The 18,343-nt window shown below is 42.1% G+C and overlaps 1 protein-coding gene across 9 annotated transcripts in view; it reads right to left on the bottom strand.

Moving 5' to 3' along the window:
• CDK12 (cyclin dependent kinase 12) overlaps nucleotides 1–18,343 on the bottom strand; it is a 135,436-nt gene that overhangs the window by 96,056 nt on the left and 21,037 nt on the right. For all 9 annotated transcript variants that reach the window (XR_003550608.1, XR_335621.3, XR_335623.3 and 6 more), the window contains 3 exons: nucleotides 11,512–11,688; nucleotides 9,101–9,240; nucleotides 3,687–3,857 (listed from right to left, as the gene is read on the bottom strand). Coding sequence is in view for 5 of the 9 variants with exons in the window: in XM_006155889.3 (XP_006155951.1) it covers nucleotides 3,687–3,857; nucleotides 9,101–9,240; nucleotides 11,512–11,688 (488 nt within the window). In the remaining 4 variants the exon portion in view is untranslated. The remainder of the gene's footprint in view (nucleotides 1–3,686; nucleotides 3,858–9,100; nucleotides 9,241–11,511; nucleotides 11,689–18,343) is intronic.

Raw genomic sequence — 18,343 nt, 5'->3', positions numbered from 1 at the left:
CTTGGGCACGCACGCACACATACCCGGCATGAGTTTAAGCCCCACGGGGTCTGGGACCAGCCACTGCTGATCCCAATAAAAAATAATTCTTAAAAAAAAAAAAAAATCTGACAAGGGACTAACAGTTGGCGTAATGGCTATGTTGCTGGACTCCCATGTTGTTGACTGCAGTTTGAGTCCCCAACCGGTGGCTTGAACTCACGACGGCCACATGTGTGTGCGTGCCCAAGATACTGAGAGAATAAAGAAGAGATTGCAGCATGGCCATCCCACAGAGGGGTGATTTCTCGCGATCTGTCTGTCTGTCTCTGTCTTTATGATGAGTGCACATACCCTATAGCTGGTCTCCCATGTGGTCGACCATGCTTCGAGTCCTAGACCCAGTGGCTTAAACTCGCTAGGTATGTGTGCATGCATGCCCAAGATCCTGAGACAGGAATGGAAGAGAAGCGACTGCGGCGTGGCCATCCCCCCTGGGGGTGATTTCTCGCTTTCTGACTCTCTGTCTCTCTCTGTCCTTCTGGTGAGTGCAAGCGCCCTATAGCAAAAGCTTCTCAAGAAAAAAAAAAAAGAAACAAAATAATGATATCATAATTCACCTACTCAGATGATAAGTTTTTAAAAAGACATACTTAGCCAAGTCACAGTAATGCACACTAGCTGATGCTGCTATCCTACAGGCATAGGCCACATGGAAAGCCTAGATTTAATTCTTGGCCTACCATAAAAGCCAAGTGTGGTAGCACATGTCTGTACTCCCAGTTGCTTGACAGGATGAGGCAGGATTATGACATAGTAAGTCGCTACCTTAAAAAAAAAAAAAAACACAAGAGGGGCTGGCAGGTGGTGTGGTGGTTGAGGTGCTAGATTCCCACATAGCCCACTGCAGTTCACGTTCTGGACCTGGCAGCTTACTTCCCCCTCTCTCTCTGGTCAAATTAAAAAATAATGATAACAGTTGTGACTGGCAGTTAGCGTAATGGCTATGTCACTGGACTCCCATGGAGTCGACCACGGTTCAAGTCCTGAACGTGGTGGCTTAAATTCACCCAGGGGCGTGTGCATGAATGCTCAAGATTCCAAGAGGAGAATGGAGGACAAGAGATTGTGGTGTGGCCATCCCCCATGGGGGGGGGGGTGATTTCTCACTTTCTATCTCTGTCTCTCTGTCTTTCTGGCAAGTGCACATGCTCTATAGCAAAAGTAGATCCCACTTATCTGCTCTGTAGTTCTTGTCCCAGACCCCAGTAGCTTAAAACAAACAAACAAACCACCTTCTACAGATTTGTTTTAAATTGTTAACTTCAGATTTGCTTTGAATTATAAGCTCTATCACTCAAAAACTGTGTAAAAATATGAATGCATATAAACAATAACCAGAAGGGATGACAATAACTAATAAATCTTCGCTTTAATCTACATTACTATTCTGTAATTTTTTAGGAAAAAAAACAACCTGGGAAAAGTTAGTTGAAATATGATCTTATGGGGACTAGCAGCTGGCATAATGGCTAGGTCTCTGGACTCCCATGTAGTCGACTGTGGTTCGAGTTTAAGCTACCTGGACCTGGTAGCTTAAACTCAGACCAGGTGCGTGTGCGTGCATGTCCAAGATCCCGAGAGGAGAATGGAGGAGAAGGGATTCCGGCATGGCCATCCCCCCTCCCAGAGAGTGATTTCTCGCTTCCTCTCTCTTTCTTGCGAGCAGATACACTTTATAGCAAAAACCTAAAAAAAAAAAAAAAAAAGAAATAAGATCTTATGTTGTTTCTTTACTGACTTTAGTAGTTATTACAACAGACCCTGTTTACCTAATGGATATGTCAATAATAAAAAATTATTTTTAAATAATTATTTTATTTAGGGACCAGCAGTTAGCATAATGGTTATGTTGCTGGATTCCCATGTAGTTGACCGCGGTTTGAGTTCCGAACCCAGTGGCTTAAACTCACGCCGGGCACATGTGCATGTGTGCCCATGATCCCAAGAGGAGAATGGAGGAGAAGGGATTATGGCGTTGCCATTCCCCTGGGGGGTGATTTCTCCCTTTCTGTCTCTCTGTCTATCTGGCGAGCACACGTGTCCTATAGCAAAAACCTCTCAAAAAAAAAAAAAGATTATTTTATTTAACCTTATTTATTTATTTTAATTTGATCAGAGAGGGACAGAGAGCAAGAGAAAGTAAGAAAGTAAGCCACCAGATCTGGGACTAGAACCAGAGTCGGCCATGTGGGAGCCCTGTATCCTTAACCATTAGACTACCTGCTGACCCAATAAAAAATAATTTTTAAAAATTATTTAATTTTTATTTATGTATTTATTTTAATTTGACCAGACAGACAGACACACACACACACACACACACACACACACACACACAGAGAGAGAGAGAAAGTGAGAAAGCAAGCCACCAGGTCCAAGACTCGAACCACAGTCAGTCATGTGGACATCCAGTGCCCTTAACCACCAGGCCACCTGCTGGCCCCAAAAAATGATTTTTAAAAGTACAAATAGAGGGGGACCAGCAGATAACAAAATGGTTAGGTCATTGGTCACTGGACCCCCACGTTCTCGACTACTGTTTGAGTCCTAGACTCAGAGACTTAAAACTCACCCTGGGGTCATTTGCATGCATGCCCCAAATCCCAAGAGAACAATGGAGGAGAAGGAACTGTGGCGTGGCCATCCCCCTGTGGGTGATTTCTCGCTTTCTGTCTCTGTCACTCTCTGTCTCTTTGGCGACTGCAAGTGCCCTATAACTTAAAAAAAAATTACAAATAGAAGATAGTAGGTGGAGTAAATCTCACATATCCACTATACAGTTCTTGTCCCGGACCCAGTAGCATGAAAAAACATACTGGCACTTATGTGTGCTCAAAATCCCAAGAGGAGGGACTAGCAGTTAGTGTAATGGCTATGTCACTGGACTCCCACGTAGTTGACCGTGGTTCGAGTCCCGGACCCGGTGGCTTAATCTCACGCCAGGCATGTGTGCGTGCGCGCCCTAGATCCCGAGAGGAGAATGTTGGAGAAGGGATTGCAGCGTGGCCATCCCCTCTGGGTGGTGATTTCTCACTATCTCTCTGTCTCCTCTGTCTGTCTGGCAAGCGCACACACCATATAGCAAAAACCTCTCCAAAAAAAAAATAATAAAAATCCCAAGAGGAGAATGGAGGAGAAGAGATTGATAATAGTGTGCCATCCCCCCAAGGGATGATTTTTCACTTCTCTCTTTCTCTGGCAAGTGCATATTCACTATAGGAAACAAACAAAAGCACAGATTACAGAAAGAAGCAGAACATTAGCATAACCTGCTAAAAAAGAAATACAGGCAAACATGCTAAAAATGGAAAATAAGACTGACCCAATCTACTCTTTAGAAATGTGATTCATTGGGACCAGCAGTTGGCATAATAGCTATGTCGCTGGACTCATATGTAGTCGACCATGCTTCAAGTCCCGGACCCGGTGGCTTAAACTCACACCAGGCAGTCGTGCATGTGTGCGTTCCCAAGATCCTGAGAGGAAAATGGAAGAGAAGGGATTCTGGCATGGCCATCTCCCCTGGAGGGTGATTTCCCACTTTCTGTCTCTCTGTCTCGCTCTGCCTTTCTGGTGAGCGCACACATCCCATAGTAAAAATCTCTAAAGAAAGAAAGAAAAAAAGAAACGTGATTCATTAGTACCTTTGTCCTTCTTGAAGTCCAGTGCATCTTGTTTATCTGTGACAATTTCCTTCATGTTAACAACACTTCGGTGGATTAACTGACGAAGAATTTTGATTTCACGGATGGCTGTGATTGGGAAGCCCTCTTTCTCATTGTCTAGCCTCACCTTCTTCAGAGCCACTAGTTCTCCTGCCAAAACAAATCCAAATGATTACCATCAATTAGCATTTTTCTGGCCACCATCATGAACCAACAATGTAAGGGGGGGGGGGCGTACTACAAAAAGTTCATAGAAAACACGCATTATGAAAAAGGCACCAAAATAAACTTTAATTCCATTTCTCCATAATCTTTCTGAAGTACCCTTGTATATGCCCTTGGTTTAAGGACAAACTTAATGCTCACTTTAATTATTTTTTTCAAGTTTCTTTCTTTTATGAAGGGAAAGGGTACAAAGAGGAGGAGAGAGAAGATAAGAGAGGAATGGAGAGAGAGGGAGAACCTTGACAGGGTTTCATCCAGGTAACAGTCTACGCCCAGCCCTACAGCCAGCTAGGTTCATGGGCTTCAGAGAGTTCAAGTGGACCTGCAACCCCAAGGCCTCCCACAAGACTTCCGGCATTGGAATGCGATACCCTGCTGCCTGTGCCACCGAAGGATGGCTTTAATGCTGTATTTTCAAACTTTTTTGAGAAAAAATTATGATAGTGTGTATGTGCACATGTGAGAGAGAAGGGAAGGTCATGAAAGGGGCTGGGAGGTACCCTCAACATGGTTTTATTATGCCATATTATCTTCCCCTCAGCTCTCCATCTTGTCGGAATCATGCATGGTTGACATATTTCAGGTCAACCAGGTGGGCGATCCCAATCAACAGTTGGCCATGTGGATTCCAACACAGTTTGGGGCCCCGACTATGCCACCAGGTTGGGCCCGTGCCTGATACTTCTGCATCTTTAAAATATAAATCCCTGGGCCAACCCTGAAGCCTAATAGTTAAAGGGAGCCACAGGGCTGACTGGTTGGATTCTCGGGCCCAGCTGCTTGAAAACCATGCCAGGTACATGTTCATGAGGGCCTGTAATCTTTACAGGATGGAAAAGGTAAAAGCAAATTGTGGTACAACCACACTCCACTGGGAGGTGCTTTGTCACTTATTAACTCCCTATCTCCCTGTCCCTCTCTCTGGAGAGTATATGCACAATGTGGGAATTAAAAATAGAGCTCCCTTTCTGGTCTTTTTTTTTTTTTTTAATTAATTGTTAGAGGGTACATACACCCTACAGAAAGAGAAAGCATCTCCCAATGGGGTATGGTCATCCTAACATTTTTTCCTTCATTTCTCCCTTCTAGATTTTGAGCACGCAAGTACATACACCCAGAGTGTCAAACACCATTGGGAAAAGGGTTCAAATCATAGTTGGTCACATGAGATCTAGCTACCTTAACTGCTGCACTATGGGGCTAATCCTGATTCTTTTCATTTTTAAAGAATTATTTCATTTAACTTTATTTATTTATTCTCATTTGATCAGAGAGGAACAGAGCGAGAGTGAAAGAGAGAGAAAGTAAGAAAGCAAACCACCAGGTCCAGGACTCAAACCACAGTTAGTCACGTGAGAGTCCAGTGCCTTTAACCACCATGCTACCTGCCAGTCACATAATCCTGATTTTTTCTAAGTTTATTTAAGTCAAGAGAGTGAGAAAGAGTAAGGTACACGTGTGCACATGTGCAAAGGAGAGTGGGGAGAGAGGTATCCTTGACAGGGTCTCATCATGATTATGTCAGAATGCCCTTCCCTCACCCCTCTAGCTTGTAAAGACCCTGGGTGCATGTACACCTGCAATGTTTTCCAGATGACTATGCCTGTGGTCAATCACGTGATTTCTAGCACTGCAGTTCAATGAACTAATGACTATGCTGAAGCTGAACATAAAATTTTTTGGTAATACTTGAAATTAATTTTCATTTTCATTTTTTTTTTTAATTATTTTATTGGGACCAGCAGGTGGCATGGTGGTTAAGGTGCTGGACACTCACACATGGCCAACCATGGTTCCAGTTCCAGAACCACTCACTTACTTTCTCACTTTCTCTCTCTTTCTGCCTGTCTCTCTCTCTCTCTCTGGTCAAATTAAAATAAATGAATAAATAAATAAAATTAAGTACTTATTTTTTAAAAATCTTTTTTTTTAACTTTTATTATTATTATTTTTCAGTTTGATCAGAGAAAGAAAGAGAAAGTGAGAAAGTAAGTCAGTGGGTCCAGAATTCAAACCATGAACGACCATGTGGGAGTCCAATTCCTTTAGCCCCCATTTTTCAAACCATGAACGACCATGTGGGAGTCCAACACCTTTAGCCCCCATACTAAATTTTTTTAGAGATTTTTTTTTTTCTATAGGGTGCATGTGCTTGCCAGAGAAACAGAGACAGAAAGCGAGAAACCAGCCCCCTGAGTGGATGGCCATGCCACAATCCCTTTCCCTTCAATCTCCTCTTCAGATCTTGGTCATATATGCACATGCACCTCCTGTGCGTTTTTGTCTTTTAAAGAAGAATTATTTTATTTATCTTTATTTATCCATTTATTTATTTATTTTAATTTGACCAGAGAGGGAGAGAAAGAAAGAGACAGAAAGTGAGGAAGCAAGCTGCCAGGACCAGGACTCGAACCTCAGTCAGCCATATGGGAGACCAGTGCCCTTAACCATCACTCCAATTGCCAGCCTCCCCAGCGTGAGTTTCAGGCCGCTGGATCAAGAACTCAAACCATGGTTCACTACATGGGAGTCCAGCAACATAACCATTATATCATCTGCTAGTCCCTGGAATTAAATTTTATTTTAAGATTCAGATACATCTTAAAATTTTGTATTATTATAATACACCAGCAATTGGCCCAGTGGCTATGGTGTAGCAGTGGCACAAGTGTCCTGCAAGATTGAAGGCTGTGTCCGACTGTGGGCTCAGATTCCTGGGTTGGCCTGAACACAGGCTAGGATTGTGCACAGGACCCAGGACCCTGCGTTAGAAAGCTAGAGAGCTTCTGGGGGCCAGCAGTTAGCGTAATGGCTATGTTGCTGGACTCCCATGTAGTCAACCGCGGTTCGAGTCCTGGACCCGGTGGCTTAAACTCACGCTGGGTGCATGTGGTGTGTACCCAAGATCCCGAGAGGAGAATGGAAAAGAAGGGATTGTGGCATGGCCATCCCCCCTGGGGGGGGATTTCTCGCTTTCTGTCTTTCTGTCTGTCTGGCGAGCGCATGCGCCCTATAGCAAAAACCTCTCCAAAAGAAAGAAAAAAAAAGAAAGAAAGAAAGCTAGAGAGCCTTTCAAGAATGCCCTCACTTTTGGGACCAGCAGGCAGCATGGTGGTTAAGGTGCTGGACACTCCCACGTGGCTGACCACGGTTCAAATCCCGTACTTGATGGCTTGCTTTCTCACTTTCCTCTCTCTCTGTGTCGCTCTCTGATCAAACTATAATGAAGGAATAAATGAATAAATAAATAAATAAATAAATCTTTTTAGAAAAAAAGAATACCCTCACTTGCGCTCTCTCTCACACGTACTTTTTATCTATCGTAACCCAAACAAAAATAAGCCAGTAATTCAAATGCTTCATTTTATATTAAAAGATTTCTTCCTTATATAACAAATAGTAATGTAAAAATTTTATTTTTCAATCCTCTCTTAATATTTCCAGTAATCAGGGTCACAGGTAGCATGGTAGTTAAGGTGCTGAACTCCCACAAAACCAACTGCAGTTCAAGTCCCAAACCTAGTGGCTTACTTTCTTTCTCTCTCTGGTGAGCACACATGCCATATAGCAAATTTTAAAAATAATAATAATAAATTAAATAAAAGAGATTATGGCATGACCATTTCCCATGGGGGATTCTCATTCTCATTCACCCATATTTTCTCTCTCTCTCTCTCTCTCTCTCTCTCTCTCCAGCAAGCATGCACACCCTCTAGCAAATATTTTTAAAAAGTGCCAGAGGATGGATCAGCAGTTGGCATAATGGCTATGTCCCATGTAGTCGACCGCAGTTCGAGTTCCAACCCGGTGTCTTAAACTCATGCCGGGTGCAAGTGCATGCATGCACAAGAACCTGAGAGGAAAATGAAGGAGGAGGGATTGTGGCATGGCCATCACCCCTGGCGGGGAGTGATTTCTCACTTTTTGTCCCTCTGTCTCTCCTTTGCTATACGGCGAGCACACACACCCTATAGCAAAAACTTCTCCAAAAATAAAACGTGCCAGAGGAGCTAGGAAGTAGCACGGTGGTTAAGGCAATTCAAATTCCAGACCTGGTGGTTTGCTTTCTCTTTCTCTCTCTCTGTCCCTCTTTTGCCAAATTTAAATAAATAAATAATTAAGTAATAAATAAAGTTAAATTATTCTTTAAAAAGATAAAAGTGCCATCGAGGGACCCACAGAGGACATAATGGTTTTATCACTGGATTCCCATGCAGTCAACCACAGTTTGAGTCCTGGATCCAGCAGCTTAAAACTTACGCTGAGCACGTGTGCATGCATACTCAAAATCCTGAAAGGAGAATGGACGGCAAGGGACTGCAGCATGGCCATCCTCCTGGGGGGTGATTTCTCACTTTTTGTCTGTGTCTCTCTATCCAGAGAACACACACACCATATAACAATAATCTCTCTTAAAAAAAAAGTGCCACCGAGGATGAATCTCATTTTTTTTTTAACTTGCTATAGAGCACATACACTCACTGCAGAGAGAGAGACAGAAACAGAGAAAGAGAAAGAGTACATGAGAAACCATCAAATTGGGGTATGACCACACCATAATCCCTTTTCTTCCATTCTCCTCTTGGGTTGATGTGTACACACACACACGTTTGCACGCACACCTGATGTATCTTTCAATCAACCAGGTCCAGGGCTCGAATAATGTAGATTTTCTTTTAAAGAATATTAAATTAATTAATTAATTACTACTTTTATATTTGACTAGAGAAAGATAGAGAGGGAAAATGACAAAGTAAGCCGCCAGGTCTAGGACTCAAACTGTGGTCAGCCACATGGGAGTCCAGTGTCCCAACTACCATACCATCTGCTGCTCTCCCAAAAATGGATTTTAAAAAAATTATTTATTCATTTAATTCCATTTGTTATTATTATTTTTCATTTGACCAGAGAGAGAAAGCGAAAGGGTGAAAGCAAACTGCCAGGTCTGGACTCGAACTGCAGTCAGTCACGTGGGAATCCAGCACCATTAACCATCATGCTGACCCACCACAAAAATAAACTTTAAATAGTACTAATCATACTATTATTTTGGAAAACTTTAGTCTACTTAACAATTTTAAATGTACTCCAAATTTTCTTTTGTAAGTCTACTTAAGACATTAGTATCACAAATTGGTAACCAGACATTTAGAATTTTATGACAATACCTGTATCTTTATCCTTAGCTTTATATACTTGGCCATAGGTTCCTTCTCCAATAATACCAATAATGTCAAATTTGTCAACACAGCGTTTTCCCCAGTCGCTTTCTGTTTGTCTTCTTTCTCCATAACGAGGACAACAAATTCTAAAAATAAAACAATAAAAGTTATTTTCTAAAATTAAATCTACTAATAGAAAAAAAGAAAATTTTTTAATGATTATTTGAATAGTTCCTGTGTCTTTTATAAATTTTTTTATTAAAACAATGATATGAACTAGCTTAGTCTCTCACATTGCCTAAAAAACAGATTTCTGGCTTTAGGAAGACATGGGATCAAAGAGAGAATTTGTTGCTTACGTCCTGGCCCTTTCTGAGGATTGGCTTCAATATAAAATCAGGAAAGCTCTACATCCTCCAGGCCAGAAGGCAGCATGGTGGTTGGGGCACTGGACTCCCACATGGCTGACAATGGTTTCAGTCCTGAACCTGGCAGCTTGGCTTGTTTTCTCACTTTCTCTCTCTCTCACTCTGTCCCTCTCTGGTCAAATGGTCATATTAACGTGAATAAATAAGGGCTGGCAGGTGGCGTGATGGTTGGGGGCACTTGACTCCTACATGGATGACTACAATTTGGGTCCCAGACTTGATGGCTTCCTTTCTCAGTTTTTCTCTCTCTCTTTCTGTCCCTCTCTGGACAAATTAAAATTAAAATAAATAGGGACCAAGATCAGCAGTTGGTGTAATGGCTATGTCGCTGGACTCCCATGTAATTGACCACAGTTCAAGTACTGGACCCAGTGGCTTAAACTCACGCCAGGCGCATGTGCGTGCGTACCCAAGATCCCAGGAGGAGAATGGAGGAGAAAGGATGGCAGCGTGGCCATCCTCTCGGGGGGGGTGATTTCTCACTTTCTATGTCTGTCTCCCTCTGTCTTTCTGGCAAGCGCATGTGCCCTATAGCAAAAACCTCTCCCAAAAACAAAGAAAAAAAAAAATAAAGAATACTGTCAATATTAAAATCTTTGTCAATAAATGCTAACTATTTTTATCAAGGAGAGTGTTAAGAATCAGTTCATTCTCAGACTACACTACATTTATGGTAAGGCACTCTATACCTTCTAAATAAAAAAATCTGGACCAGCTGGTGGCAGTGGCGGTAAAGGAGGTTGGATCCCACATGGCCAACCACCCAGTTCAAATCCTAGATCCAGTAGCTTGAAAATCACAATAGATGTGTGTGTACACATCCAAAAATCACAAAAAGGACAAATGGAGATGAGATTGAAGCATTATCATCCCCCATAGGAAGTGTTTTCTCACTTCTCTCATCTCTCTCTAGCACATGTGCTAACAATTTTTTTTTGGGGGGGGGGCAGAGATTTTTGCTATAGGGCATGTGCACCCACCGGAAAAAAAGAGACAGAAAGAAAAAAAAAAAAAAAAAAAATCTCCCCCCATGGGGGATGGCCACACAGCAATCCCTTCTCCATTCTCCTCTCAGGATTTTGGGCATACAGGCACATGTGCCCAGCATGAGTTTTAAACCACCAGGTCCAAGACTCAAAATGCACTTGATTACGTGAGACTCTAGCATCATAACCGCTATAGCATCTGCTGGTCCTATTAACAAATTTTTTAAAAGAATTATTTGATTTAACTTAATTAATTCATTTAAATTTGACTAGAGAGGGACAGAGAGAGAAAGAAAAAGGGAGAGGGAGAAAGGGAGGTGAGGAGGGTGAGAAAGCAAGTCACCAGTCCGGAATTCAAACTGTGGTCAGCCATGTGGGAGTCCAATACCCTTAAACCACTATGCCACCTGCCCCCCACAACAAACTTTTAAAAAAAAAGAACAAAAATCCCGTAACTATTAATTTTCATTTATGTATACAGAGTTAACACGTTCTAAATAAAAGGACTTTTTCCTTCTTTAATACTCTAAGTATTATGAACTCAAAAGACAAAATAGGGGGCCAGCAGGTGGCGTGGTAGTTAAGGGTGCTGAACTCCCACATGGCCCACCATGGTTCAAGCTCTAGACCTGGTAGCTTGCTTTCTCACTTTCTCTCCCTCTCTCCCCCTCTTTCTCACTCTGTCCCTCTCTGGTTAAATTTTAAAAATAATAATAAAGATAAATAAACTAATATTTTAAAAAGACAAAATTGGATTGGTATTCATTGTACACCTGAATATGGGAATTTATTGTTTTTCTGAAAATATACCTAAGTATCTATGGGTGCAGATAAATAGATCTCCCAAAAAGGATTTTTTTTAAATCTATTAAAACAAAATAAAAGATATATCTTAGGCTCAAACTTCTATGACCTTATCAGTATGGGTTATGGAAGAAACATTTAAGATTTAGGACAAAAAGTAAGAAAGCAACATATAATAAGGACCCCTCTAAAAACTTACTTTGGTCTCTTCTTATATGGTTGCTGAGGCGGAGTGATGGCCTTTGGTTCTGGAGAGTCTGGAGGAGATGGATCCCCACCAGGGAGCTCTGGAGGGAGAGGGAGGTCTGTGAGTAAGTGGCGAGTCCTCTGTTCCTTCTCTTTCTTTACGGGTTTTGAAGGAAGAGTTTCTTTTGGACTAAACAACAGAGAAGAGAAAAAAATACAATTAACTTAAAGGATACTCAAATAAAACTTTACAAAAAAGACTAATATAGGCTGGCTAGTAAGGGATTACAAATATTTGGGCTAGCGTGGTGGTTAAGGTAGCCAGATCCCACACGGGCAACTGCATGGTTTGAGTCCTGGACCTAGTGTTTTCTCATTTTCTCCCTCCCCAACTCTATCTCCTGCAAGTACATGCACCCTATAGCATGCATGCATGCATGAATAAATAAATAAATAAATACATTACAATTTTTTAAATCTGACATTTATTCTTTTCTTTTTTTTTGGAGAGGTTTTTGCTATAGGGCACGTGCACTCACCAGACAGACAGAAAGTGAGAAATCATCTCCCAGGGGGGATGGCCACACCACAATCCCTTCTCCTCCATTCTCCTCTCAGGATCTTGGGCACGCATGCACACGCACCCAGCGTGAGTTTCAAACCACCGGGTCTGGGACGCAAACCGCAGTCAACTACGTGGGAGTCCAGCGACATAGCCATTATGCTAACTGCTGGTCCCAACCCCTGACGTTTATTCTTAAAAATATATTACAGAGGGCCAGCAGGTGGCGGGGAGTTGAGGGAACTGGACTCCGACATGGCCGACTGCATTTCAAGTCCCGGATCTTGCAGCTTGTTTTCTAACTTTCCCTCTCTCTCTCAGTTTTTCGCTTTCTTGTTCTGTCCTCCTCTGGTCAAATTTAAATAAATAAATTTTTTTTTTGAGAGGGTTTTGGCTATAAGGCCCACGTGCTTGCTAGAAAGAGAGAGAGAGACAGAAAGTGAGAAATTTCCCCCCGGGGGGGATGTCCACACTTCAATCCCTTCTCCTCCAGTCTCCTCTTTGGATCTGGGGCACACATGCACACACTGCGTGGAGTTTAAGCCACCAGGTCTAGGATTCAAACTGCGGTCAACTACATGGAAGTCAAGCAACACAGCAATTACGCCAACTACTGGTCACCCATTAAAATAATTCTTTAAAGAAAATATTACAAAGATTTTATATTTAAGGGAAAAAAACTATAGCATGATGAAAGTTTATTTTAACTGAAGATACTGAAGTCTTACCCAAGAAAAAGTAATCTATAGCACATTAAAGAAAAAAAAAATAGGGGCCAGCAAGTGGCATGGCAGTTAAGGTGTTATACTACCACCACATGACTAACCTCAGTTTGAATTCCAGACCCGGTAGCTTGCTTTCTCACTTCCCCTCTCTCTCCTGCCCCCAACTCCATCTCTTTGGAGAGCACAAGTGCTCTATAGCAAATTAAAAAACAAAAATAAAAATTTTTTTTTTTTTTAATTAGGGATAGGCCTTCATCAAAATCTGTCTTTAATTTCCATCCATGGGGCAGACAGGTGGCGTGGTGGTTAAGGTGCTGGACTCCCACATGGCTGACTGTGGTTCAAGTCATGAACCTGGCGGTTTGCCTTGTCACTCTCCTTCTCTCTCTCTCTGGTCAAATTTAATAGCAATAATAAGTAAATAAAATTGAATAAAAATTCTTTAAAAAAAAGATTTCCATCCATAAATTCTATTTAAATTTTTATCAAGAAGAAATATAGGACATGATCACCTTAAATTCACAAAGTATCACTGCAACTCAAAGTCTACCAAACCTGTTTTCCATTCGACAAAGAATAATCACATGGCTGGCAGGAGTTGCAGTGGTTGAGGTGCTGGACACTCACATGGCTGACCACAGTTCAAGTCCTAGACCTGGCAACTTGCTTTCTCACTTTCCATTTCCTATTCTTTGTCTGTCTCTCTCTGGTCAAATTAAAAATAAATTAATTAAATTAAAAATTATTTTAAAAACCAAATATTGCACGTATTTCTGGAGTACCCACTCTTCATTTTAGCCAACAAAAAATTAAATAATGATCAAGAGCTCAACAATATAATACTACTATATTACTAAGGATGTGAAAAGACCTTGTAAGAAGCAAATAGTATTTTAGAGTGTTTACAAGAAATATAGTGGGGGTCCGGCAGGTGGCGTGGTAGTTAAAGACATTGGATTCTCACATGGCCAACTGAGGTTCCAGTCCTGGACCTGGTGGAGCTCTCTCTCTCTCCTTCTCTGGTCAAGTTGAAATAAACAAATGAATAAATAAATAAAGTTAAAGAAAATAATTCTTTTTTTTTTCTTTTTTTTTTTTTGGAGAGATTTTTGCTATAGGGGGCGTGCGCTCGCCAGACAGACAGAGAGAGACAGAGAGACAGAAAGCAAGAAATCACCCCCCAGGGGGGATGGCCACACTGCAATCCCTTCTCTTCCATTGTCCTCTTGGGATCTTGGGCACGCACGCACACGTGCCCGGTGTGAGTTTAAGCCACCGGGTCCAGGACTCGAACCATGGTCGACTATGTGGGAGTCCAGTGACATAGCCATTGCACTAACTGCTGGTTCCCCAAGAAAATAATTCTTAAAAGAAGTATAGTAGGGCCAGCAGGAGGTGTGTGGTGATTAAGGGACTGGATTCCTACATAGCTGACTGCAGTTGGAAGTCCCGGACTCGGTGCCTTAACACTCGCGCCTGGTGCATATGCGTGCATGCCAAAATCACAAGAGGAGACTGGGAGGGAAGGGGCTGTGGTGTGACCATCTCGCCTAAGGGTGATTTCTCACTTTCTGTCTCTTTGTCTCTCTCTGTCCATCTACCAAGCTCACACGCCCTATAGCACTAACCTCTCTCAAAAAAAAAAAAAAAAAAAAAATTAAGAATAGGGGCAGCAGGTGGTGTGGGAGTTAAAGGCACTGGACTCCCACATGGCTACTGTTCAAGTCCCAGACCTGGCAGCTTGCTTTCTCGCTCTTGATTTCCCCTTCTCTCTCTGATTCTGCTTGGAAATATTAAAAAATAACTAATTGGGGCCTGCAGGTGACATGGTGGTTGGAGGAACTGGACTCCTACATGGCTGACCATGATTTGAGTCCAGGCTCTGATAGCTTGTTTTTTCTCTCTCTCTGTCCCTCTCTGGTCAAATTAAAATGAAATAAATGAACAAAGTTAAATGTTTTTAAAAATTATTTAAAAAAAAAGAAACGAATTCATTTCCTTTAAAAATAATAATAATAAATGGAATTAAATAAATGATTCTTTTTTAAAAAATTTACATAAAAGATCATAGGACCAGTAGGTGACATGATGGTCAGGCACTGGACTACCACAGGGCTTACAGTTATTCAAGTCACAGAGTCAACGGCTTGAAAGTTCACGCTAGATACATTTGCATGCGTGCCCAAAATAACGGAGGAAAAGGGATTCCTGTGTGGCTATCCTCCCTAAAGCGTGATTTCTCAATTTCCTACCTCTTGTCTCTCTCTAGCAAGTACATGTACCCTATGGCAAAAAACAAATATAGTATTAATAATAGAAAATAAGAACATAACCTTTTTTTTTTTCTTTTGGAAAAGTTTTTACTATAGGGTGTGTGCACTTACCACAGAGAGAGACAGACAGAGACACGGGAAGCAAGAAATCATCCCCCAGGGGGGGATGGCCACGCCAAAATTCCCTCTCCTCTCGGGATCTTGGGCATGCACGCACATGCTCCTGGCGTGAGTTTAGGCCACTGGGTCCAGGACTCAAACCGCAGTCGACTACATGGGAGGTCCGCAACATAGCCATTACGCTAACTTCTGCCTCCAAGAACATAATCTTAAGAGCTATTACTTTCTATCAATTTTTATCATTTTAATTCCTTGTAAATCAGATAGAACAATAGATTCCAGGTTAGTTTATACCACATCAACCAGAACTGGAATAGTAAGAAAAGTACAAAATGTTCACCTGAGGGGACCAGCAGGTGGCATGATGGTTAGGGTGCTGGGCACTCCCATATGGCCAACCATGGTTTGAGTCCTGGACCTGGTGGTTTGCTTTCTCACTTTCTCTCTCTCTCTCTCTGGTCAAATTAAAATAAATGAATGAATAAATAAAATTTTAAAATAATTATTAAAAAAAAGTTCACCTGAAAATATTTACTGAATTACTAGTAGAGAGGAGCACACATTATTATTATTTCTCTACTCAGCTTTTTGTTTTGAGAGGTTTTTGTCATAGGGCACGTGCCCTCGCCAGACAGACAGAGACAGACAGAGAGACAGAAAGCGAGAAATCACCCCCCGGGGGGATGGTCATGCCGCAATCCCTTCTCCTCCATTCTCCTCTCGGGATCTTGGGCACACACGCACACACACATGCCCAGTGTGTCTACTCAGATTTTTCTACCCTGGGAACAAAACTATTAGAAAACTCCTGAGTTAGGGGCCGGTCTGTGGCATGGTGATTAAGGTAGACAGATCTCACATAACCAACTGCATGGTTTAAATCCTAGACTCAGCTGTTTGAGAAATGCTCAGGGCACATGTGTGTGCATGGCAAAATCCAGAAAGGGGGAAAAATAAAGAGAAGGGATTGCAGTATGAACATTCCCCAGGAGCAACTGGTGGGGACTGCTTTCTCACTTCCCTCTCTTTCTTCAGCGAGCACACAGGCCCTCTAGTAAAACAATTTTAAAGAAAACTCCTGCGTTAGAATGCAGTGTAAATTTTTTTTCTTTTCTATTTTTGCTATACAGGTGTGCACATGCAAGAGAGAGAGAGACAGAAATCACTACCTGGGGAGACAGCAACACCATGATCCCTTCTCCTCCAGCCTCCTCTTAGGATTTTGGGCATGCACATACATATGCCAAGCATGTCTTTCATGCCACTGGGTCTGGGACTCCAACCACACAGTTGGCAATGTGGGATCCAGCCATCTTAACCACTACCTCACTAGCTGGCCTGAAAAATTACATTTTAATGATGCTAATTTCAAAAAAGAGTGAGTGATACGATATGTACTATCATTTCAAGGCAAACAATTTCAATAGAGGTCAAATCCTGTTTCAACTAATTCCAACACACTAAAAACCTTAAAAATTTACTAATGAGTCACAAAACTATAATGCATACATTATGGCCTTTAGTCTACAGGGTAGGGCACTCAGTAACACACAGGTTGGGCATCCCTAATTCAAAAATCCAAATCACTCCCAAATCCAAAACTCTTGACTGCCACCATGATGCCACAAGTGGAAAATACACCTGACCTCATTTGATGGGTTATAGTCAAAATGCTCCAATACAGGGTCAGCCTTGCAGCACAGAAGGATATACAGCAAATTCCACATGGCCTACTGCAGTTTAAATTAAAGCCCTAGTGGCTTAAAAACATCCCATGCACACACACACATGCCTGGGATCCTGGGGAGATGGACTAATGAAAAAAAAAAAAAGAATTGTATATGGGCCAACAAGTGTGGTGGTTAAGGCAGTTGGATCCCACGTAGCAGACTACTAGATTTGAGTCCTGGACCCTGCAACTTGAAAAACATAGAAGGTACAAGGACCAGCAAGGGGCAAAATGGTTACGTCACTGGCCTCCCATGTAGTCAACTGTGGTTCAAATCTCAGACTCAATGGCTTAAACTCATGCCAGACAAATGTGCATGCATGACCAAAATTCTAACAGGACTGTGGCATGGCCATTATCCCTAGGGGGGTAATTTCTCACTTTCTCTCTCTGTATCTCCAGCAAGTGCACAAACCTTATAGCAAAAATCTTTCTTAAAAAAAAAGAAAAGAAAGAAAAAAACATGCCAGGTGCTTATGAATGGTCAAAATCCCAAGAGAAGGAACTGCAACATTCTTCTAGAGGTGCTTTCTCTCTCTCTAGCTTGTGCACATGCCCTATAGCAAAAAAAAATTTTTTTTTCTTTTGGAGAGGTGTTTTTTTGCTATAGGGTGCGTGCACTCACCAGGAAGACAGAAACAGAGAGACAGAAAGCGAGAAATCACCCCCCAGGGGTGATGGCCACACCACAATCCCTTCTCCTCCATTCTCCTCTCAGGATCTTGGGCACGCACGCACACGCGCCCGGCATGAGTTGAAGCCACTGGGTCCAAGACTCGAACCACGGTCAACTGCATGGGAGTCCAGCAACATAGCTATAATGCTTACTGCTGGTCCCACAAAATTTTTTTTAAATAACAATTTTATTTAACTTTATTTATCCATTTATTTATTTATTTCAAGATGACCAGAGAGGGGCAGAGAGAGGGTGAGAGAGAGAGAAAAAATGAGAAAGCAAGTGGCCAAGTCCAGGACCCGGACCACAGTCGGCCATGTGGGAGGCCAGCACCCTTGACCACCACACCACCTGCCAGCCCTGCCCTATAGCAAATTTAAACAAGAAAAAAGGATTTATGATGAGACCAGGCCTATTAGAGGGCGCTTGCTTTCTCTCTTTTTTTTTTTTTTAAGGATTACTTAAATTTTATTCATTCATTATTATTCTTCTATTTGACACGAGAGAGAAAACAAACTGCCAAGATCCAAGACTTGAATCATAGTTGGCCACATGGGAAGTCCAGCACCTTAATCACTATGCCACTGCTGGCCCTGGGGGATGCTTTCTTATCTCGTGCCTGTGCATATGCCCTCTGTCATTACAAAGAAAATGAAAACAAAACACTGCAATATAAAAATATCATAGGGACCAGCAGTTAGCATAATGGCTATGTCGCTGGACTCCCATGTAGTTGACTGTGGTTCGAGGCCGGGACCTT

This window comes from Tupaia chinensis, unplaced genomic scaffold (genome assembly GCF_000334495.1).
Source record: "Tupaia chinensis unplaced genomic scaffold, TupChi_1.0 Scaffold000477_1, whole genome shotgun sequence".
NCBI lineage: Eukaryota > Metazoa > Chordata > Mammalia > Scandentia > Tupaiidae > Tupaia > Tupaia belangeri.
The sequence above is the reverse complement of the archived record's forward strand: the minus strand, read 5'-3'. Positions and strand labels throughout refer to the sequence as shown.